Source organism: Amyelois transitella, chromosome Z, assembly GCF_032362555.1.
Source record: "Amyelois transitella isolate CPQ chromosome Z, ilAmyTran1.1, whole genome shotgun sequence".
In the NCBI taxonomy this organism is placed as follows: domain Eukaryota; kingdom Metazoa; phylum Arthropoda; class Insecta; order Lepidoptera; family Pyralidae; genus Amyelois; species Amyelois transitella.
Window position 1 is genome coordinate 12152907 of NC_083535.1, and position 26475 is coordinate 12179381.

Here is a 26475-nt window from a genome sequence, read left to right on the forward strand (position 1 = left end):
GAACACCTGCGGCTATAAATGCTGCAATTTTCTCCAAAACCTGCCGCCATGCAAAGAATTGAGTTGAATGCTCACTGCTGAAATTGCTTATTTCATAAAGAGAGCGAAAGGGTTCCTTAATAATACGAGTAGTTACCGTCGAAGCAAATCTTTTGTTACCTATTTCATAGTACTCTATATTTTTGGATCACATAATAACATTTGTTAAAAACTAATACTTAAAACCTGCCCTTTAAAATCCACATCTACATATAATCTAATATTATAAAGCTGAAGAGTTTGTTTGTTTGAACGCGCTAATCTCAGGAACTACTGGTTAAAATTGAAAAATTATTTTTGCGTTGAATAGATCATTTATCTAGGAAGGCTTTAGGCTATATAACATCACGCTGCAACTATAAGGAGCAAAGAAATAATGGAATATGTAAAAAATGGGGAAAATTATTCATCATTGAGGGCAACATAAAATCACGCCTTTTTCCCGGAGGGGTAGGCAGAGACTACACACCTTATCACTTGCCACGATATCTGCATACTTCTTTCGCTTCATTGACATCTGATTAAATAACCACGCCTCTTAACCGGAGATGTATGCTAATTACTATTACTTTAAATCAGTCTTAATCACGACTCTCTAAAATTAAAAAAAAATACAGACATAATAGAAACATACAGCTAGGACAATGTCACGTTTAAATTCCAGCCGAAATCCACAAAGATTTAACTTGAAAGAAGTAACTTTACAGCCACCTGGATCTAAATGTAAATTAGAGAGTACAGGATGAGAGCAGAGTCCCTCCTGAGCTCCCGAACAGAATGCATTACGACACGGTCATAAATATGTATTGTGAATAAAATACAGAACAATCCGGCTGCCGGATAGCCGGCTGTACGGACTGTGACATTTGTTTACTGCTGTTGTGAAGGAATATAACTACATAGTATAAAGCAAAGTCGCTATTTTAGTCTGTATGTCTGTATGCTTAAATCTTTAAAATTACGCAACGGATTTTGATGCGTTTTTTTGTAACAGGTAGAGTGATTCAAGAGGAAGGTTTTTATGTATATTTTTTTCCGAATTTTGCAACCGTGCGAAGCCGGGGCGGGTCGCTAGTTGTGAATAAAATACAGAACAATCCGGGTGCCGGATAGCCGGCTGTACGGCCTGTGACATTTGTTTACTGCTGTTGTGAAGGAAAATAAATAATAAAATGTTACGACGTAAGCTTAAACGTTTCGTATTTGTTTATTTATTTATGGTAAAGTTTTTTTTTTTAATGTTGTAACTTTTTTTTTTTTATAAAAACACCTATTAAGCCTAACGAAATAAACAGAGCTGACTGTAAAAGTGTGACAGGGCCGGCCTCGTCGAACTTTCAAGGAACAAATTTCGAATGTCTTGAAAACGGGAGAACGTCTTTACAAGACTGTTGGCTCTGTCCACCCCGCAAGGGATATAGACGTGATTATATGTATGTATGAATGAATGTTGATTTAATATAGATCTTTTTCTCTGTAGTGTATGTAGTATCAGCATTGCACCCGTGCGATGCCGGGGCGGGTCGCTAGTAATATAATAACATACTGTTTGTAAATCTTAAACCCCTTGGGATTGAAACTGCGTTGGTAAATAAGTATCTTATAAGTTTATAATTTAACTTTAAAGTGAAGCGTGTTGGTGTACGGGTAATTTCCCAGTGGTCACTCGCTCCAAGGAAATACTTTATTGTGTTAAGCTAACTTACAGTTAATGCAATATGGAAGAGGTGTATTTGTATGTATTTCTTCCGTTTTGTTTCTTGTTTGGAAAGGATATTGTTTTATCAAGGAATATTATGAACTAGCTTTCACCGGCAGCTACGATCACGTGAATTTTGCGATTTGAACAAAATTTGGAGAAAAAAAAGCAACGAATTAAACGCCGCCTAGAAATAGGGACGAATTTGGCGCCACTTACAAAAGAATTCAAGGTTTTCCCAAATACCGCGGGAACAATATAGTTTTTACCGGCATGATAGGTGTCATGTATGTATGTCCTTCTTCAAACTCTTATTTATACTCGTATATACTTGATATTCCAAGGAGATTAGTTCAGTAGGTAGATGTCCCGTGAAGTGGTGACAAACAGACAATATTAGTTAGGTTTAGTTGGAATATATTGTACAAAATAATCATTAAAAAAAATCCGAGGTCATATGTGTTTTCAAGGATACCGTATTAGTTAGGATTAGTTGGAATACACATAATGTATTTTACAACATGTTCTTTATGAAAATCTGAGGTCATCTAGGATCATATGTGTTTTCAAGGATAATATATTAGATAGGTTTAGTTGGAATGTATGTATTGTACAACATGATACATACATACATAAATTCACGCCTCTTTCCCGGAGGGGTAGGCAGAGACTACCTCTTTCCACTTGCCACGATCTCTGCATACTTGCTTCGCTTCATCCACATTCATAACTCTCTTCATGCAAGCTCGGCGGTTTCGGGGAATTCAAAGTTTTGTTTCAAAGTACAACATTATCTTTTAAAAAAACCGAGGTCATCTAGGGTCACATGTGTTTTCAAAGATACCAGTGTAAAAAATACGGCTTTTGGCGTGGTCCCTGTTAAATCTTGAAAGGGGAGCCTGGGTTTTCCATTCCCGACCACACTTCGAGGGCTGTCTGACTGCTGACTCAACGCGCCGACACGCACTTGACCGATATATGTGAAATGAAATGAAATGAAAAGTTTATTTATTTTAACTCCTTTACAGTATCTCGTTTAGAATGGGATCTCCATTTAAGTATAAATACTACTTGTGTTTGGAGAACCCGCTCTTCTTATGTGGTAAGCAATAAATACAAATAATTATTGAACATGGCAAATCAAATTTAATTATAACCAGATATATAATAGAACAACATTTCATTTCATAGAACAACATCTCATTTCGGTAATCGCTGCACCTATTTATTTATGTATATTGTTTATCTATTGTAGTTTTTATGTATGTATATTATAATTATTTTATTTTATATTTTGTGTAGGTATAAATATATTTATTTAGTTTAACCCCACATTAAGTTCTCTGTAAGACCCAATGGTTGACTGGTAGATAATGCTTCTAGCATTAAGTCCGCCAATTGTGCTATACATACATTTGTAATTTGTGCAATGAAGTTTAAATAAATAAACAACTTTAAATTATAAGCTCTTAAAGTTGAACTCTGCATGTTATTAACTATCCCGCACACTGATTGGCGTGTGTTACTGACCCGTTCAGTAACACGACACTGTTTCTATTAAGCGGTCGCCGTGACGGAAAATAACGGGGAATAACCGGGAAATAAGCACGGTTTTATAATTGCCCATTAAGAAATCTGTATTGGCATGCATATGTAAAGTCTTTTTCGGAGAGGTAGGCGGAGTCTACCTCCTTCCATTGGTCATGGTTTTATAATTGCCATTACGAAATCTGTATTGACATACATAAAGTCTTTTTCGGAGGAGTAGGCAGTCTACTTCCTTCCATTCGTCACGATCCTTGCATACTTAGGTAAGTCAGGTTTTTTACAGAAACGAACCTTATAGGCAAGCTAATTAGTAATTGTGCACCTTAGTGCTTAGGTTTACGTTAGGTTATATAGTGTGATACCTTAATTTCAACGCCTAATGCGCATGATCTTTTTTATAATTGAAATATAACTGTTATATTAAACTTTCGCTTTGTGAACTGGTTCTAATCTCTCGGCGGCCACGACTCATTGTATCATGATTTTAAAGCCCAAGATAAAATTAGGTTACATTACGTGCGCGTTTAAAACCTACATTTATTTGTAAATTAACGTCCGGTGAAAATGCTGCAGCGTAGTTTGTTCCGCCGCTTCTTCTACACATGTCATGCGCTTTGGAAGCGGCAGTAGTTATAATTAGATTTAAGTGACATGACGTCAATAAGTGATACCTTGTTTCCAAGTTATGAAGATAAATCTATTCTATTCTATTATTTATCCTACTACTATTATAAAGGCGAAAGTTTGTATGGATGTATGGATGTTTGTTACTCTTTCACGCAAAAACTACTGAACCGATTACCATGAAATTTGGTATGTAGGTAGCTGAAGACCCAGAATAACACATAGGCTACTTTTTATCCCAGAGTTCCCGCGGGATTGATAGGGTTTCCATGCGGACGAAGTCGCGGGCGGCCTCTAGTTAAAGTATAATTGAAAAATTACATAAATTTTCCTTCCCGCTTTCTGAACCTCCAGAAAATCCTCTGCACTCTTAGACCTCATAAAGAACTCATACGTCAAATTTAGAATCATCACATAGTCAAAATATATATCAGTCAGTGTTCTTGTTTTTTTAAATACATTTGCATTGATCCAGTGGTGTGACTGTCCAGTCACACCAAATACGTCAATACGGTAATACGTCAATCAGAACGAACGATACAATTATTCCGTTCACTCTTTATTTTAAGCGATACGTTCCATTTCACGGGTAATTTGCTACAACAAAGTGTTGCGGTAATTGTCGGCGTTCCGTTACGTTTTTGCAATAATTGTCGCTCACATCTATAACACGTACATGTTTTCATGTTGTTACATACATACATAAATACATATGGTCACGTCTATATCCCTTGCGTGGTAGACAGAGCCAACAGTCTCAAAAAGATTGATAGGCCGCGTTCAGCTATTTGGCTTAATGATAGAATTGAGATTCAAATAGTGACAGGTTGCTCGCCTGTCGCCTAAAAGAAGAATCCCAAGTGTATAAATAAGACTATCCATTAGTAGCTCCACAGGAAAAGTGATAGAGTGGTCCTATTCTTTTTCCTATAGGTGCCGGGAACCACACTGCACATGTGTATACATCTCATTTTATTTTAACTTACAATTGTGTTAAAGGAATGTTGCGATGTAAAAAAAAATAGTGACAGGAATCAAAAAGGGTATGCTCTAATAGTTAGGTCACGTAAAGTGGATGAATGATAATAGTTGGCTGACGCACAAAATGCATGAGAATAGTGTAAATAGAAATGTTGGAAGGGGAAGGCCTAGAAAAACGTAGAATTGTTCAAATCTGGGATATTCTGATGGCTTGGGCATGAAGAGGAGATTAACGACAGTAGCTTGTCAACCTTAGTCAATCTACTCCTGCAGCTGTTAGGCTTTATTATAGAACTGATTTAGGTCTCCCAGGGAAATATCCCAAGTTTAAAAGCCCATCCCTTAGTCATCTTTTATGACATTCATGGAAAAGAGACGGTGTGGTCCTATACTTTTTTATATTGATGCCGAGAACCACACGACACTTTAATCTTTATACCACTTACAATATTATATTAAGTCCCTCAGTACTTACTCCTATCACATTATTTAGAGACCCAGTACTTATCAATTATTTAGTTACACAATTACTTATCACATTTTGATTGTTACACTATATGAAAGGGCAGTACCCTTAGTCGCCTCATACGATACAACTGATTTTACAGTGCCGGGAACAATTCGACAAGGATTCCGTCAATTCTCAATTACGTACTAATGTATCAAAATTGCTTTGTGGGTCTGCGTGTCAAAGGATTATTAATTACTGCTGTTTTCATCTGTTTATTGAAAGGAATTCTATTAATTCACAACTGTAACACTGAATGGATGTTAATATAATTTTGTATAGACACACATATATATATATACACATATATTCGTCATATCAACTATATATATGTGTATATATTAGGTCCTTACATGTGAAATTTTCGCTTCTGTCCAAAATTTCACAATTTTTTTTGATATATACCTTAGAGTAAACTGATTGAATGACTGACTGATTGTTCGGCCTTAACCGCTGTATTTAGAAATGATGAGATTCGATGAAATTTGGCATATATACACATAATCACGTCTATTCTTATCCCGTGTGGGATAGACAGATGCTACGGTCTTCAATAGACTGTAAAGCCGCTTTCAGCTATATGGCCTAATGATAGAATTGAGATTCCATCGCCTACAAGAAGAATCCCAAGATTGTTGCCTTTCCCTTAGTCGCCCTTTACGACATCAATTAGAAAGATATTATTTCGTTGGATGGTCGATGATAGATGATTGGTGGACAAGTAATTGGAACCACACGGCACTGAAAAATTTTAAGTAGGTTCCTTAAAAATATACGGGACAAATTATACAGATCTATGTGGTGGTCTAAAGGTGCATTAAGAAAGGATTTAATATTATATAAAATTCCATGTTGTTCTTTTTTCATTATTTTTAACGTTGCAAAATATCTTTGTCTTTCTTTACAATTTCAAGCAACTTCTGCAGTATGTTTGTTCTGCACACTGCGCTCTCGCTAATTGGGAGACCACTGTGACAGGCAGATGTTTTTTGTTTACATTTACACCTCGAGAATGAAAACATAAGCATGTTTACCAGGTAAACAACTGTGCAGCAATTTAGGGGAAAAATCTCATCATGATGATGGGATTAAAATTGGCCGGCGGAATTAATAAGGTGTCATAGAGTGAGAAATATGAAGTACAGAAAAGATATTAACATGCTCCCGTTAGACTTAACCACTCCACGCAAATAATTAATATCATTCCTATCACTTCACTGCATACCTACATATAATAATGTATGGTACATACATACATACATACATACAATCACGTCTATATCCCTTGCGGGGTAGACAGAGCCTACAGTCTTGTAAAGACTGATAGGCCACGTTCAGCTATTTGGCTTTAAGATAGGATTGAGATTCAAATAGTGACAGGTTGCTAGCCCATCGCCTAAAAGAAGAATCCCAAGTTTATAAGCCTACCCCTTAGTCGGCTTTTACGACATCCATGGGAAAGAGATGGAGTGGTCCTATTCTTTTTTGTATTGGTGCCGGAAACCACACGGCACTAATGTAATGTACGGTGTTAAAAAGATTTTTGACTCTGTCTACCACATCAATGCTAAAGTTGTGATTGTATGTAAGTTTTGTGTAGGTATATAAAGATTCTTAATAGCGACACACAATAGAAATGCCCTTAGGGAAGTCACGTAACAACGTAACTACATGTTATTATTACTCGATAGAAACTTAGTGCCAAGTCTAGTCTCTAGAGGGCGGCGTTAGAGCAAGCACATTTTATAGTAATCTAACTTTTACCGCGCGAATTTAGCGCCACCTATACAAGAATAGAGGTATTCCGCGAAATTCCCAGGAATTTTAAGATTTACCGGAACGAAAGGTGCCCTATGTCCCTTCTCCAGACTCTTAATTGTATATAGGTACGCAAAATTTTAAGAAGATTTGGTTCAGTAGTTAAGGCGTAAAGAGACAACAAACAAACAGACAAACTTACTTTCTCATTAATAATATAAGTTGGGATTGAGATTCAAAGGTAGTGACAGATTGCTAGCCCATAGCTAAGACTGACAGGCCACGTTCAGCTGTTAAGCTTAATGAATTAATGATAGAATTGAGATTCAAATAGTGACAGGTTGCTAGCCCATCGCCTAAAAGAAGAATCTCAATAAAAAGCCGTCTCCCTTAGTCAACAGTTAGCTGGTAGACTCTGATGGATTTCTATAATCTGCGCGGAAAGTGAAGCAGTTGGCACTATAACGGACTTATCCCATGAAGGAATTATTTCCAGTCGACCGTCAAACGAAAAAGGAACTAGATAATTAAGTAAAAAAAGCGACAAGTTCGTCCCTATTTTTATAAGTTTTAATTATTTCGACTATTTACTAGTAAGAGAAATATATACATACAACAAATGTTACGTTTGGAAACTGAGTACGGTCCTAAGGGAACAGGAGAAGGAGGGGAGGGGGGTAGGGGGAGGGGGGAAGCAATCTCCTGCCCGTGATTGCGACCTTTGGCTGCGACTCAAAGAATGCATCCAATAATTTTTGCATAAAAACTATACGACACAGGCATCCATTGTGATTTCCATTCATTGCAGTGTATTTGTGTGGTTCGATCTTTTTTTATTAAATACTGGAGGCCGCCCGCGACTTCGTCCGCATGGAAACCCTATCAATCTCGCGGGAACTCCGGGATAAAAAGTAGCCTATATGTTATTCTGGGTATTCAGCTACCTACATACCAAATTTCATCGTAATCGGTTCAGTAGTTTTTGCGTGAAAGAGTAACAAACATCCGTACTGACATTCTGGCATACTCACAAACTTTCGCATTTATAATACGTACTGACATTCTGGCATACTCACAAACTTTCGCATTTATAATACTAGAGGCCGCCCGCGACTTCGTCCGCATGGAAACCCTATCAATCCCGCGGGAACTCTGGGATAAAAAGTAGCATATGTGTTATTCTGGGTCTTCAGCTACCTACATACCAAATTTCATGGTAACCGGTTCAGTAGTTTTTGCGTGAAAGAGTAACAAACATCCATACATCCATACAAACTTTCGCCTTTATAATAGTAGTAGGATTAATCAGGGGTTAATATATTCCTAAGTTACACACGCGCGCGCGCCTACGTCTCCTACCTTGAAGGGGTAGACAAAAACTTCTCTTCTTAAATTTCGGAGCTTACTCTTGTCGGTGGAGTAAGTGGAGCTTTCTCCATCCATCTCCATTCAGACAGAAGCAACAGTCTCGAAAATACTGAGATTTCACAGTAAATTACCAGGAAGTTGACTTTATTGAAGAAAATGCTGCTGTGCAGTAGTATTTTTTATTTTTAAGTAAACACCTTTAAAAGCTAATGCTCGTATTTTTGGTGGAATGTCTCTTAAATTGCTCCATTACGCCCTAAAACCAAATGTGAGCACGGAATAAGTAATTGAACGTCTGGATCGTAGGAGCGCATTATACGGTTCATGTAATTCACATCCTGGCCTAAAATTAGGTTATCCCAAAGTCCTCCAGAAAAACGTGAAGAAACTGGCACTTAGTTAAGTATTAGGAGTAATATAATATGAATTAATCACTTTAAAGTGATATAGTATTTTTCTTGTGTACTTTACATCATGGCCCTAGTTTCCTGGTCTTGTCGTCCCGAAAATAAGTTAAATTTCGGTGATATATCAAGACAAATTATACCAAACCGTACATTTCTAGACTCTATTCCGGGGGAGTAGGCAGAGACTTCATCTTCTCACTAGCCACGATCCCTGCATACTCTTCATCCAAAGTCATTGGATTATTAATTGAATAAAGTGCAAAAAGACAGTTTACTTAATTTAGAAACAACAACGAATTATTTATAAAATAATAATTTCCAGATCACCAGATTCATAGAAATTTTTGAAAAACAAAATTGCTTTGAAGTAAATATAAACTTAATACATATTATTTATGTACCTTATTTATTAAAGCTTAATCAATCCTCAACTTCCTTCCGTTTGTACCTGGAGGTGCCATCCCAGAACGTGTACAAGCATAGTTTAAGATTGTGAAAGTACATTGACACGAATACACTTACGATTACGATTCTTTCAAAGTTTTTACAATGTTTAAATAGTTATTACTTTTAATTCGGGACACGATGACATATATTTCAGGCCACCATCTAAAATTTGTATTCCTCCCCACCGTTAACGGCCCACAGGACCAGCTGTCAAATGAATTGGCTTTATGAGTATTGAAAATGAGAGTGCCATAGAAGCCTCTCAGATCTCGCATGTACATCATAAAACGTTAAGAATTCTCATATTGACAGCATCACACGCTATGTGTACTTTTGGAGACTGTTAAGATTTAATGGTTTTTAACACAGATTATGCACAATGCGGATGTTGAGAGGTTTATTTGTTTGTTAACTGTACATATAAAGAAATGTAACAAAATATAAAACAGATATGGGATTTAGGAGAATATGTACAATGGCGGACTTATCCCAATCGTATTCTGTAATAATATCAGTATGAGATAAAAAAATTCTGTTTTAAGTGAAGAATTAGTTTTTTGACGACGGACGACGGACTGTACGTTTTCCTAATATGAGAATATAATCAAACAATAACAGTTAAGGTGAAAAAAAAAACAATTGAAGATGAATAAGGAATTTTGAGTGGGCAACCGAATCAAATTCTATTAATAATATTTTTAAACTTATTTGGCGCTGACTTCTAATTACAAAGGTATACTTACGATAGCTTAAGAACTTAGTCTTTAAAATTTAAATTCGTATTTTCTGCGTTTCACTCTATAAAAATATGATGGCAACGACTAAGATACAACAAGAAGCCAATATTGTACAAAAATATTATTTTATTATTGGAACAAGATAAGTACGACGTCGTCGTAAAAGTCTCAGGGCCGGACTGAAAGCATTCCGGGCCGGAATTCCGGAATCCGGACACGTACGAGAGGACGCGTGAAATGTGTCGCCGGCTGTCGGCCCGGCGACCAACGGGTCAGCGCCGCACCCACTCGACTTGATAAATCCGAGATACATACATACATACGACATCCATGGGAAAGAGATGGAGTGGTCCTATTCTTTCTTGCATTAGTGCCGGAGACCACACGGCAAAAAAATTAAAAAATTGATTTTAATCCCCTCTAAGTTTTCTCAAGCCAATATTTTATTTATGTATTTATTATTTATGTATGATAAGGGTATGTTAAGATGGTTTGGTCATGTGGAGAGAATGAATGAAATTAGGTTGACTAAGCAGTTATACAAGGAGAGTGTGGTGCGAAAGGTCGGAGTGGGAAGGCCTAGACGAATGTATCTTGATTAATTAAGGACATCCTGGTCAGGTCAAGAGTACCCGAAACCGCCGAGCTTGCATGAAGAGAGTTTTGAATGTGGATTAAGCGAAGGAAGTATGCAGAGATCGTGGCAAGTGGAAAAATGTAGTCTCTGCCTCGGGTAAGAGGCGTGATTTTATGTATGTAAATAGGTACGTCATTTTAAAATAGCACCACTCCATATCTTTTCCATGGATATCGTAAAAGATTATTAAGGGGTAACTTGGGCTTCCTATTGTAGGCGTTGGGCTAGCAACGTGTCACAATTTGAATCTCAGTTCCATCACTAAACCAAACAGCTGAACGTGGTGATTCAGTTTTTTTCGAGACTGTTGGCTCTGTCTACCCCACGAGTATATAGACGTGACTATATGTATTATGTATGTATTTATCAAAATGAGTTGCTGAAAGATGAGCGGGTGCGAGGCTGTCGGGTCCTGAACGATATACACAAATGTTTACACAGGGTGGTCATTTCAGCAGCCTAACAATGTGTGTTTGTACGCTGTTGTGTTTAATGGTTCATTATGAATTAATTGTTTATACTTTGACGGCATGTTTGGCGAAGTGGTTCGATTCTCATCTGGACCCAAAAAAGATTCGAGCCCCGGCTCAGGTCACGATGTACAAACAACTTTTATATGTGTAAATATTTATTATAGTATAATATACAGTATCGTTGAGTTAGTAACACAATCTTGTATTGGGCTAGCTGAATCTGAATGTCTTGTCTCGTATTTTATTAATACTTAACTAACTTTTACCCACAGCTTCGCCCGCGTTTATCTAAACTATTTTCGCCTCCGTGGAATTTTTCAGCAAACATAGTCTATCATAGGCTATTAACCATATTCAAACAAAATTTCGCACTTAAAATATAACAGACTCACCGACTAGACCTTTGATTAGTAGTTGCCTGAGGTCAAATACAATATTAGGTCTTTTTTTTTCGAATGCCCCTTTCTAAGAGTAAACAGGAAATTCGGTTTAACGCTGCGTCAAAAGGTTGTATGTTATTTCTACAGTTATATAGTTTGACGGCCTCCGACGTCACAGACGCTTGTCTGTGACACCGGAGGTCCCGGGTTCGAATCCCGGCCAGGGCATGTTGAGTAAAGAACTTTTTCTGATTGGCCTGGGTCTTGGATGTTTATCTATATAAGTATTTATTATAAAATAGAGTATCGTTGAGTTAGTATCTCATAACACAAGTCTCGAACTTACTTCGAGGCTAACTCAATCTGTGTAATTTGTCCCGTATATGTTTATTTATTTATCAGAACTGCTTATAATTTTAGTCACAGCGGTAGGTCAAATCCAGGTTTTTCTCCCAACGGGAGACCTCAAAGGAAATTTCATTGTAGTTGGCATACCATTGTTAACGTGCCTTTGAGCGAAAATGACGCGATGTGATGTGTGTGGGTTCGTTACGCAGATTATAGATATTGGCAGATCTGGCCTGATTATAATCTGTTATTATGATAAAAATCTTACGTTAAAGTCTTATAAACATCTATATTTTTTGTATAAGTCTTAATAAGATAATATGCATTCTCATTAATACAAATACACGGTTTTCCTTTGAATCATATGGGTATAGGGTTAAGGCATAGGTTTCAATTAATGACATTTGAGCGCGTATTCGACCGCTTACATTACAAATCATAAGAGATTTTTTTTTTCAATATGATAGATAGATAAAACTCTTTATTGCACCATAAGAGTAAAACATACAAAACAGATAGAGATGGTACAAAAGTGGACTTATCGCTAATGCAATCTCTTCCAATCAACCTTTGGGTTTGAAAAGAAAAGTACTCAATATCCTCTCTCTATATTCGTAAAGATTTCTACATTATAAGTACGTTAACATAATTCCTTTAATATTGCTCAAATAAATAAACCTTTCACGGCATCTATGGGTAAGACATGGAGTGGTTAAATTCTAAAGCGCCGGTAAGCACACGGCATTTATTTATTTATTTATTTTTTTGCCAACTTACCACACATTCCTTGATCTGTGGTTCCGAGTTATTCGCAATACCGTCGCTTTGTCCCGTCTCGTGTTTGCACTGTAATTGTAAACAACAACAAGGGGCCTGGGCCGAATCCTAATTATACGTAAATAACTGGCTGAGGTAAGGGAAAACAAGGGAATATCATTTTCAATGCTAACAACAATAAGTCTTGATTGTTTCATCGCGTACATTCGTTATGGAGTGATAAACATTTGGTCCACGTGTGTATTGTGAGAAATGTTTGTTTAAAGTTTAAATACATACATACATACATATAATCACGACCATAGTAGCGGGGTAGACAAAGCTAACCGTCAAAGTTTAAATATTTTATAACAAATGTTGGCAACCTTCTTGGTATACGCCATAGCAACAAAATAATGACATGTCAATAAAAAACAAAAACAAAATAATGACTCTGTCTGCTCCGTAATTTATCAAGACGTTATACCTACATGTCTTCAGCGGACCGTGTACTTTTAAACTATGAGACAACTTGAGATTGTTATTCGGGAAAACGCTATGACGGGAGAGCTTTGTAAGACGATAAATTTACTTGTCCAAATAAATCAAGGCTGCCAAATGGTTTTGTGATTTAAACTGTTGACCCGAAAACGACGAGTTAAGTCGAATTCTAAATTGGTTGACGTCGAATAAATCACTTCAAATACGGTCGAATTTAGAACCTCCTCTTTTTTTTAAGTTGGTTAAAAACTGAGTTTTTCGCCGCTACCAATGCGCTGGTGCAGTAAAAGCGGAAACAAAGTGAACTGCAGCATTTTCTTCAATAACGTCAACTGTACAATAATTAAATTTTCCCGGAGGAGTAGGCAGAGACTACATCATCTCTGCATACTTCCTCGGCGGTTTCGGGTACTCTTGACCTGACCCTTTGCCTCGATGTCCTTAATTTGATCAAGATACGTTCGTCGTGTGCAGCGACTGATAACTATAACAAAATTTTAATGGAGATTTATATTAATGCGTGCAAACCCGGTGTTGAAAGCTACTAACATTTCAATTTACATTCCAAAGGCATTCTACCGTCGAGAAGTCAATTTGTAAGAGAATATTCATCTTCAACCTATACCTCGCCTTTGATCTATAATTCAAACAAATGGTATTTTTCCTTTGTATAAATAATACCGAACGAAACTGGTTGATTTCTTTTAATATATTTAATTTAATAGAATACCATCCGCGGCCATTTCCTACTGTATTGTACGGATGAATTGTTTATTTTATATAAATTGAAAACTTTTCATCTTAGTTTATTATTTTTTTCTCTTTATAAAATACATATAGTCACGTCTATATACTCGCGGGGTAGACAGAGCCAACAGTCTCGAAAACTGAATGACCACGTTCAGCTGTATGGCTTAGTGATGGAACTGAGATTCAAATAGTGATACGTTGCTAGCTCAACTACTACAAGAGGAATCCCAAGTAATCCCTTATTAATCTTTTACGATATCCATGGGAAGGATATGGAGTGTTTCTATTCTAAATGACGTACCTATTTACAAACATACATGAACTCACGCCTTTTCCCTGGAGGGGTAGGCAGAGACTACATCTTTCCACTTGCCACGATCTCTGCACACTTCCTTCGCTTCATCCACATTCATAACTCTCTTCATGCAAGCTTGGTGGTTTCGGGCACTCTTGACATTGTTCAGATTAATATATTTATATGAGATTTTTTAATGTAATACAAAATGTAAATAGGTCAACTTGACCTATTTACAATTTACAAAAATACATTAAATCATGTACCTCTATTCCACTCTTAGTTTTCATTCATCTCATCCATAAAACATATATATATATATATATATATATATATATATGATGATCATAAAATATATATATATATATATATATATATATATATATATATATTATTAAAATCTCATATAAATATATTAATCTGACCAATGTTATCTCTCGTCCACGTTCTATTCTAAGTTTGGACATTTGTGAAGTTGACGTTGTTGAAGACAATGCTGCAGTGCAATTTGTTACCGCTTCTTCTGCACTGACGCCTTGGAAACGGCAGTAAACTTAATTTTAAGTAAATTATTTGATGTCAACCAATGTTGTGAAACCAAACGTATTGACAATTATTAAGCGATACGAAGTAGCCTACAATAATTTTGATTCACTTTGCACATTGAAAATGCGTTAGGTACTACATTTGTTGTTCTCTTTGCCCAACAGGTGGAGATGCTTTACCAACGTTACTTTCTACGCATGAACCAGACCAACATGACTCACCTCATCGGTCTGCTTCTAGCGGTGACAGTAGCGTTGATGATAGTCCAACTGCGTACTGTTTTCATGTCGGACGGAGCAAAAACCCAGAATGACTCAGCTTTCATGGACACAGACATTTTAAGGTGAGAATTATGTATATAACAACCGTGTGGTTCCCGGCACCATTACAAAAAAGAATAGGACCACTCCATCTGTTTCCCATGGATGTCGTAAAAGGCGACTAAGGGATAGGCTTATAAACTTGGGATTCCTCTTTTAGGCAATGGGCTAGCAACTTGTCACTATTTGAATCTCAATTCTATTTCTTCTATTCTGACCCTTGCGGAGTAGACAGAGCCAACAGTCTTGAAAAGACTGAAGGGCCAAGTTCAGCTATTTGGCTTAATGATAGTATAGAGATTCAAATAGGGACAGGTTGCAAACTCATCGCCTAAAAAAGAATCCCAAGTTTGTAAGCCTATTCCTTAGTCGCCTTTTACGACATCCATGGGAAAGAGATGGATAGGTCCTATTCTTTTTGTGTTGGTGCCGGGAACCACACGGCACATATAACAATTATGTAATAATTAGCATATGTTTTGACGGCAAACGTAGAGAAGAGTAAGAGAGCACATGATTATTCAAGTATATTACATAGTGAGTGACTCTTGAGTCGTTTCGTTAGAAAGTTGGCTTAATCCAAGATCGTGGTCAGTCAATTCTCAAACGGCTGTAAAATGAAGCTTTTCCTCTGAATGTTCTTCCTTCTTTCCATCCTGAAAAAGCATAAGTCTGGGGCGCGTCTTTTAATCATGATCCTGGATTGGGTGAGGTTTTTACACGAAGCGACTCCCATCTGACCTTCGTAACCTTTGCAGTGGAACCTAACCCATATGGTATAAACAATGTTGAAATAATCCTATTCCCAAAATGCTGGGAACCACACGGCACTAGAAGTTTTCCTCAAGCAATTTCAATTAGAATCAAACATTTCGGATGTTCTGAAATGTAATAAATATATACTGTGTACCTTCGGATACTGACTAATTCTTCTTTTCCAGCACCAGTTTTGGTACTAGTACCGAATATCCACTGCGCGGTATGGGAGAGTTATTCGACTCCAACTCCACTCTCCGCCGGGCGTATCACGAGAAGGAGAGGGTGGGCCACATCGTCAACGTGGTCGTTTTTGGAATAACAGCTCTCGTTTATGGATGTACGTATGTCATAAATAAATCACACCTCTTTCACGAAGACTACATCTTTCCACTTGCCATGATACCTGCATACTTCTTTCGCTTCATCCACGTTTGTACGTATGTCATAAATAAATCACACCTCTTTCGCGTAGTGGCAGGCGAAGACTACATCTTTCCACTTGCCGTGATACCTGCATACTTCTTTCGCTTCATCCACGTTCATAACTCTTCATGCGAGCTCGTCGGTAACGGGTAATTGTGGCCTAAATTTGTGATAGAATCTCTTCGATTTAATCAAGGTATGTTCGCCTTAGCCTTCCTACTCCAACAGTCCCATTCACACTGATAGAATTGAGATTTAAATAGTGACAGATCCTTTCCGGAGGACAGACTAGTCTCTGCTTTTGAGCTATGATTTTTGCATAAACTTATTACGCTTTGTCGAAACTCCTAATTCCCTTCATGCCAGTTCGTTTTTGAGGGTAAGGTGCTCTTGACCTAACCTTTTGCCAGCACGTTCCTGAGTTGAAGCCCGTTCTAAATTCTCAGATTTGTCTGACAGCTTACCATATGTGCAAAGCAAGACGATGACACATTGGTTTCAAGCATTATAATGGCATATATACATACCTACATACAGTCACGCGTTTATCCCCCATGGGGTAGACAGAGCTCACAATCTCGAAAAATTGGAAGGCCACGATCAGCTGTATGACTTAATGATGGAATTGTGATTTTGATGTGTGACAGGTCGCTAGCCCATCGCCCTAAAGAGAGAATCCTAAGTTTATTAGCCTATCGATAGATATATATATATATATATATATATATATATATATATATATATTATAGACGTGACCATATGTATGTATGCATTAGCCTATCCCTTTAACGACATCCATAAGAAAGAGATGTAGTGATCCTATTCTAAAATGCCAGCAACTACACGGCAAATTCCGGGAACCACACGGCGCTACTAAGAGTAAAATGTTTCAGTTTACTAATTTCTTTTGCCGTGTGGTTCCCAGCATTGCCGTGTGGTTCCCGACACGAATAGAAAAATCTTATAAACTTGGGATTCTTCTTTAAGGCGATGGGCTAGCAACCTGTCACTATTTGAATCTCAATTGCATCTTAAAGCCAAACAGGTGAACGTGGCCTATTACTAGTCTTTACAAGACTGTTGGCTCTGTCTACCCCGCAAGGGATATAGACGTGATTATATGTATGTATGTATGTTTCAGTTCACTAATTCATCACCTCAATTCCCAGGTCTCCTTGCATGCCTCAGCCGGCCGGCCATGAACGAGATCTACCTACTGACCATCTCCTACGTGGTGCTGGTCACTTTCCTCCTGATCGAGCTGTCGTTAGCCGTCACCACTGTACTGAGGTAAAACATGGTGTAGGAGGTATAGTTGCCAAGTTAGTTATACACTACGGTATAAATAAAATTTATGGAAGTGAAAGGTTCAAGAAATAGGGGAAGACCGAAAAAGAGATGGATGGACGGCGTAAAGGATAGTATGAGGAGAAAGGGAGTGACCAGTGAGATGGCAATTGACAGAAGTAATTGGATAAAAACTAACATACTGTGCCGACCCCGCGTAGAAAGTGGGAAGAGGTAACGACGAAGAAGAAGAAGAATAAATAAAATTTATATGGGGGAACAAATGGCAAACATTCTGCGTCATATAATTAAAGAATCAAGCGAATTGAATTGATTTACACATATAAAAATAATACTGGCCGAATTGAGAAACTTCTCGTCTTTTTTTTTGAAGTCATAGGCAAATAATTTTGCACCAAATATTTAAAAAAATATTTGTTTGTTTGTAATATCTTTATAGCATAGAAATTTACACAGTAACAAGAAAATTGTAAGTACATACGAGTAGTTATAAAAGAAACAAATCACTTGCAATGGCGGACTTATCCCATGAAGGGATCTATATCGGTGTACGGACAATTTAAGACCAAATAAAGGTACAATCGTATTTATGCCATATAATTATAATTATTTACACCCGGGCTTCATTAAATTTATTATATAAATACAAAAATATATACAACATACATACCTACACGAATATAAAATGTGTTGGTACAGTCCGAAGCAAACCTTATAAAATGTATTAGCTTCATTGAATACATATTATTAGTATCACAATTTAATATTATATGTTTGCAGTAGTTATAAACTGAAATGTAAATCCTAACTGAGCGTAGGTTGTAAGTAATTATGTTGTTAATAATTAATTCGCCGGTTAACGATTATAAACAGAAATTATGCTACATATGTGTGCCTGGTGCCGGCACCAATACAAAAAAGAATAGGACCACTCCATCTCTTTCCCATGTATGTCGTAAAAGGCGCCTAAGGGATAGGGCTTACAAACTTGGGATTCTTTTTTAGGCGATGGGCTAGCAACCTGTCACTATTTGAATCTCAATTCTATCTTTAAGCCAAATAGCTGAACGTGGCCATTCAGTGTTTTCAAGACTACTGGCTCTGTCTACCCCGCAAGGGATATAGACTTGACCTGATATGTATTTAAGTATGTATTATGCTATGATTGAGCCATATTTAACACCTAATATTGTCATGGGCCGTGTGGGTTAGAGCGTCTGTGATTGAATGGGTATGCTAAATCTTAAAATGCGTGATGCGCAGAAAGGCACAGGTTCGAATCCCACATCGGCCATGTACCTATCGGCTATTTGCGTTTTGTAGGTACATTAGTTTGAATAAATTCAAATTCAAAATTTTTATTAATTATTATCTATAGGATACTACATATCGCTTAGTAATTGTCGAAACGTTTGGTTTCACAACATTGGTTGACGTCAAATAATACTAATCGATGCTTTTGCGGTGAGAGACGACATCGCGAGGAGACCTGCACATTCAGGCAACTGGATGCGTAACCATGATCGATCCAATGGGTTTTTTTTTATTATTATTTTATTTGTTGTAGCTGCATGTTTTTTTGTTAATAGTGTTTTAGGTTTTTGCATACATACATAAAAACATAAAATCACGCCTCTTTCCTGGAGGGGTAGGCAGAGACTACCTCTTTCCACTTGCCACGATCTCTGCACACTTCCTTTGATTCGTCCACATTCATAACTCTCTTCATACAAGTTCGGCGGTTTCGGGTACTCTTGACTCTCTCCCTCTCCCTCTCTCGCTCTCACTAGTTTATCTTTTTAGCTTTTTGGTTTGTTTGTTATGTAATGCAACCTTAACCATTTAACTAGTGCTTTGTGTTATTCAGGATCTTTAGCTACCTACATACCAAATTTTACCGTAATCTGTTCAGTAGGTAGTATTTGCGTGAAAGAGTAACAAACATCCATACATACTTACAAAATTTCGCATTTATAATACTTAATAATAGAAAGTAGACAGGATAATAATGTAAATATACATATAATAATATAAATAGGATATAGTTTACCGCCAAAAGCTGCTTCTGAAAATCTCATTACACCGAGCAAATGAACTGTGCGTTCATTATAATTTGGTGAAATTAAACACACTTGGAATTAATTGGTGCGGATACATTTCGGCAGAGTAAATCGGCGCCGCGCCATCGCTACAGAATTCGATCATTTAAGAAAATAACAGAAGAGAATTTGTACATATAATATAGTTAAGTAAATTTTGTACAATACTATACAATACTAATTATCTTTATTGCCCACTAGCTGTTGCCCGCGACTTCGTCCGCGTAAATTTCGAGTTAAATCTACAATACATATGTATGTATGTATGTAATACATGTGTAATACATATGTATGTATGTATACATACATATGGTCACGTCTATATCCCTTACCGGTGTAGACAGAGCCAACAGTCTTGAAAAGACTGAAAGGCCACGTTCAGCTGTTTGACTTTTTGATAGAATTGAGATTCAAATAGTGACAGGTTGCTTGCCCATCGCCTAAAAGAAGAATCCCAAGTTTATAAACCAATCCCTTAGTCGCCTTTTACGACATCCGTGGGGAAGAGATGGAGTAGTCCTATTCTTTTTTCTATTGGTGCCGGGAACCACACGGCACAGAAGAGAATTTGTACATATATCTAGTTAAGTAAATTTTGTAATATGTTTCCTTGAAAAAAAAATATTATTACTGAAATTAATAACTAGGATCTTTTGCCGTTTTCTGTTTAGGTTAAACTGACCGAATATAATTAAATACTTTTTTTTGTATGTATGTGTTACAGTGATATTTCTTGCTTTTATGACCCAGTAGTACCTAGTGTCCCTCCCTTGAACTATAAGTTCTAGGTTCGATCATTATAAATCTTACACAATCTCCGAATCATAAAACATACATATATTCAGGTCAATTTCCCTTGCGGGGCAGACAGAGCCAACAGTCTTGAAAAGACTGAAAGGACACGTTCAACTGTATGGCTTTATGACGGAATTGAGATTCGAATAGTGACAGGTTGCTAAGAGGAATCGCAAGTTTATAAGCCTATCCCTCAGTTGCCTTTGGTGCCGCGAACCACACGACATAATTTCATTGCTAAACCATAATCTCTGTCTACCCCATAAGAGATATAGACGTGATGTGTGTTTAGCATTTTTATTCTTATTCATACTAATATAATATTATATATTATGAGTAAGTTTGTAAGCATGTGTGAATCTATGTTTGTCATTTTAAAATAAAAATACTGAACGGATTTTCACGAAACTTTACATATACTATATTGCTTATACAAAATTAAAATTTATAGAAATATAAGGTCGAGCAAAGTCGCCAGCAATAGCAAGTTAAAAACAGGACCATTTTATCCTCCGAAAAACAAAGAACTATGCGATACTTAGGCGCCCAAAATTAAGGTCACTTTCACGAGGCGAATAGCTGAGACAAAAAGAAACTAGGTTTGCGAGAATTAACCTGTAGAAGGTCGACCCACGAACGGACAATTTAATAAATGTCCTTATCAAAGACGTGAGGATTGTAATTGCTTTGTCAGGGTTCCGTAGCCAGCCTTTTGTCACAATGATTTTATAATAAATCTATGCGATGTATATAGTACTATAAGGTTGAAATTTGGAAAGAACTTAAGTGAATTCGACGGATCTCTACAAACTAATTTAGATAAAATCACGCCTCTTAATTTAAGACAAATCTTTCAATACATAAATACTATCATATAGGCAGAGACTTCTTCTTACTCCTGTCTTTAGTCCCGGTTGCATCCTCACCACTCTGAGGAGGAGCCCGGGGTATGCCTTGACCATGGATCCTGGATTGGATGAGTCAGGTTTTTACACGAAGCGTGCAATAAAAGAAATAAAAATTGTTTTCGGTGGAGGAAATATCTTTGTCGCATGTCTGATACTTTGATTAGGTCCATATACATATTTCTTTATAAGCTTCTAAAGTTGTATACATATAAATATTATCATAGAAATAGTAATTAGCTTTTATCGTTGTATATAGTAGCATATTTCTTATTTTAATGCTACGCAACCCCTGATGCCTAATCCGATTCGCGCTTGACCGGTATTTTTCTTTTGTGATGTCCCTTCTTAGTGTAATCAGGTCAAAAAATATAAAATAGCTATAGCAGCTGTTTCTTTTCCCATTCGACAATGAAGTCCTTGTAATTGTAATATAATTGTTCGTGTATCGATTGATATAAAGAACTTTTGTACGATATGTACCTAACATCGTTGGTTCTGATATTATCGCCTTCGATACTAATTTTGCATCTATGGAATGGTAACATTTTGAAGACCTCTTACTAATTATGGTAATGTTCTTATTGTTAATAGGTCGCTGAGCGTCAGCGCGGGAGCATGTGCATTCTTTACATACGTCACTTACTCCGCGCTGCCGGTCCGGCTGCACGAGGCTACATTGGGAGGGATAGCACTCGCTGCCGTCAACATCGGAGCCCGACTCGCATTTGACGAGACCAGCGATGTCGAGGTGAGAAACCGTGGTAACATTTAGCTGCCCTACGAGAGACTGCCCTTAGCAAACAAGACCCTTTTTGGGAGGATAGCACTCGCTGCAGTCAACATCAGAGCTAAACTCACGTTGAAGGAGTCCAGCATCTTCTAGGTGAGAAACCGTGGTAACATCTAGCTGTCATACGAGAGACTGCTCATAACATACGAGACCACTTTTGGGAGGATAGTACTTGCTACGATCTACATCAGAGCTAGATTCACGTTGAAGGAGTCCAGCAACTTCTAGGTGAGAAACCGTGGTAACATCTAGCTGCCCTACGAGAGACTGCTCATAACACACGAGACCACTTTTGGGAGGATAGTACTTGCTACGATCTACATCAGAGCTAGATTCACGTTGAAGGAGTCCAGCATCTTCTAGGTGAGAAACCGTGGTAATATCTAGCTGCCCTACAAGAGACTGCTCAACATCTGCTCTCTCGCTGCTGTCAACATCTCTACGTTTAACGAGATTAGGGATATCGAGGTAAGAATCCGTGGTAACTACCCTACGAGAGACTACTCATATCCACAGGCCACGTTGAGAGGCCACATCACTGCTGTTAATATCTACATAGTTGGCTCACAAGGGACAAATCATTATCCATCTGAGGAGTATAAACCAGCTGTGTTTTATTAAGTCCTGGCAACCTTGTAATTTAAATTTTGGATGGTGAGAAGAGTTATTCTATAATCGAGTTTAGCTGGTAAGAACTTACTTTTTGTACGGTTCTTACTGAATGGGTTTGAACGGGTAAAACTATCCAGTTATGACCAGATGAGGACAAGTCCAGAATTTTCCTTGTTTTGAAGGTATCCGACTCGACCTTGCCGAGAACTCTTGAAGATGTTCAACACGTTATTCTTCACCAGATCTACTGCAGCGTGGCGACCCTCATTGCCTGCAACGTGGCTGGCGTGATGACCCACTACCCACGGGAGCTGGCGCAGCGCCGGGCCTTCCTGGAGACCCGGGACTGCGTGGAGGCGAGGCTCGTCACGCAGAGGGAGAACCAGCAACAGGTAACTTGGTTTTTCACTCGATATCCTGCATAAGTTTTGGTTATACATACATACATAAAATCACGCCTCTTTCCCGGAGGGGTAGGCAGAGACTACCTCTTTCCACTTGCCACGTTCTCTGCATATTTCCTTCGCTTCATCCACATTCATAACTCTCTTCATGCAAGCTCGGCGCTTTCGGGTACTTTTGACCTGACCCTTTACCAGGACGTCCTTAATTTCCACTCGATATCCTGCATAAGTTTTGGTTATGATGAGTTATAATCATACATACATACAACAGTCTTGAAAGACTGATAAGCCACGTTCAGCTGTTAGGCTTGATGATAGAATTGACATTCAAATAGTTACAGGTTGCTAGCCCATCGCCTAAAAGAAGAATTCCAAGTTAATAAGCCTATCCATAGGAAAGAGATGGAGTGGCCCTATTCTTTTTTCTATTAGTGCTGGGAACCACACGGCACATGATGATGTATCGCAGAAATATAACTCTTCATTAACCTAGTATTTGTCCACCCGTGAACCGGACTAAGAAAGGCTGCAACATACTACTCTGTTCATGAGTGTGCGCACTTTAAAATATCATATATAGAGAGCCACAAAGCGCCGTCTAAAGACTCTTACATAAAATGCTGTAATATCACAGAGTAATAAAATAATAAATAAGTAAATATATATGGGACAAATAACACTGATTGAGTTAGCCTCGAAATAAGTTCGAGATTACGAGAGAGTTGTGTTACGAGATACTAACTCAGCGATACTATATTTTAAAATAAATACTTATATATGTAGATAAACATCCAAGACCCAGGCCAATCAGAAAAAGTTCATTTCTCAACATGCACTTGCCGGGATTCGAACCCGGGACCTCCGATGTCACAGACAAGCGTACTACCGCTGCGCCACAGAGGCCGTCGACATAAAACTTTGTTAGTTTCAGCGCGCTGTTTGAGAAGCCGTCAAGAGCCATGTACCTATTCCTACTTCAATAATGTTTTAAACTTTTGAAGATACAGTTCAGTACAAGTGCCTTTGTGAATCGAAACTGTTATGAAATTGCACTTCGCTTTACTGGCCGTACTGCACTTAAGTTTGTGCACTTATCTTAGTTCACTTTGTAACAATTTGCATCCCTTCAACTAGAAGACGCTGTGAAGTGTTAATATTTTGACTTTATTTCCTTATTACATACATACATACATAGGTATCGTCACGTTGATGTCCCTTGCAGGGATTTGCGCCTTACTTGGGGTAGACAGAGCCAAAAGTCTTGAAAACACTGAAAGGCCACGTTCAGCTGTTTAGCTTGAAATAAAATTGCGATTCAAATAGTGATATGTTGCTAGCCTTATAAGCGTTTCCTTAGGAAATCCCGACATCCGTAGGAAAGATGTGGTGGTGGTCTAAAGTACCGGAAACCACACGGCACATACGAAGAAAACATGCTTAATATAATAAACGAAAAAAATACAGCGATCTGTAATGTGCATTAATTCATTCATATTTCATTCACATAATCACGTATTTATCCCTTGTGGGGTAGTCAGAGCCAACAGTCTTGAAAAGACTGAGCTGCTTTTAGACTTAATGATAGAATTGAGATTCAAATAGTGACAGGTTGCTAGCCCATCGCATAAAAGACTAAGGGATAGGTTTTTAACTTAGGATTCCTGTTGTATGTGATGGGCTAGCAACCTATCACTATTTGAATTTCAATTCCATCTAAGTATTAGCTAAGCATTTATCTAGCTGAACGTGACCTTACAAGACTCTTTAAAGAAGTTTTTCATAACTTTTGGATTTGTATACACCGCAAGAGATATAGATGTGACCATATGTGTGCATGTATGTTTCCTTGGTAATACCCATATTGGAATATCAACCTTGATAAGCAATTAAAATTTTTTTAAATGTCATTGAAACGACATCCATTATTTAATTAAACGTTAAACTTAATTATCTTGTAATTTCTTCAATGTCAAATGTCCAATATAGCTTTCGGTATTGATCGCCATTGAAATTGAGTTGGTAAACACAGTTTATCAATACCTACCTATTTCTGAATGTATACACACATATAATCTCGTCCATATCCCTTGCGGATTGGACAGAGCTGACAGTCTTGAAAATACTGATTTGCGGGCCACTTTAATGCTGGACCATCGACTAAAAGAAGAATTTAGCCTGTCCCTTAGTCGCCTTTTACGCCATCCATAGGAAAGAGATGGAGTGGTCCCAGTTCTTTTTTCATTGGTGCCGGCAATCACCCTGTCTACCCAACAAGAGAGAAAGACGTGATTATTATATGTATATGTATGTACGTACATTACAGCCTGACGGAGAATCAAACTCGAGACCTTTTCAGTCAACAGACTATATTACTTACTTACTCAGATTATTGCGAATCCTAATTTGCATAGCTGAACGTGGCCTATCAGTATTTTAAGACTGTTGGCTCTGTCTACCCCGCACGGGGTATAGACGTGAATATATGTAGGATCAGATCTGTATCAGATTTGCATACGTACTTACGTACATTATGACTCTGGACATAGCCATAAATTTATAACGGGTGACGGCAAGTGGAACCCCATGCTCATAAAATGGGACTATTTTCAGATTTATTAGTGACACGTGTGTAGTGTACCTCCCGTTAGTATCTCGTTACTTGTGATCAGTCTAGCATGTGTCCTCAGCGATACTGCAAGGTTTTATACTACGTTTTCCTTATGTTTATTGATATTTCGACAACGGATATAAATCGAGACAGCTCCTCTAAGCGGGCTTAAAAAAATTGTTAATTTTATATGAGGTTTTTTTTAGCTAGAATTTTTGAGTAATACATACATATAATCACGTCTTTATTCCTTACGGGTTAGACGGAGCCAACAGTCTTGAAAAGACTGAATGGCCACATTCTGCTGCTCGGCTTAATGATGGAATTGAGATCCAAATAGTGACAGGTTGCTAGCCCATCGCCTAAAAAAAAAAAGGATCGCAATTTTATAAGCCTATCCCTTAGTCGCCTTTTACGACATCCATGGGAAAGAGATGGAGTGGTCCTTTTCTTTTTTGTATTGGTGCCGGGAACCACACGGATCATTTCCTTATGTTTATTGATATCTCGACAACGCATATAAATCGAGACTATTTGGAGGACGGCCTTAAAAAAGTTGTATTAATTTTATATGAGGTTTTTGGCTAGAATTCCTGGGTAAAAATTGTACAACATTTATACAAACATACATACATTTGATCACGTCT

At 37.6% G+C, this 26475-nt stretch overlaps 1 protein-coding gene across 1 annotated transcript in view; it reads left to right on the forward strand.

The window, feature by feature from the left end:
• The window catches only part of LOC106142307 (adenylate cyclase type 6), a 200180-nt gene that overhangs the window by 136556 nt on the left and 37149 nt on the right, over positions 1-26475 (forward strand). The window contains exons 7-11 of the mRNA XM_060953665.1: positions 14967-15145; positions 16064-16218; positions 17474-17594; positions 22006-22162; positions 23059-23208. Coding sequence (XP_060809648.1) covers positions 14967-15145; positions 16064-16218; positions 17474-17594; positions 22006-22162; positions 23059-23208 — 762 coding nt within the window. The remainder of the gene's footprint in view (positions 1-14966; positions 15146-16063; positions 16219-17473; positions 17595-22005; positions 22163-23058; positions 23209-26475) is intronic.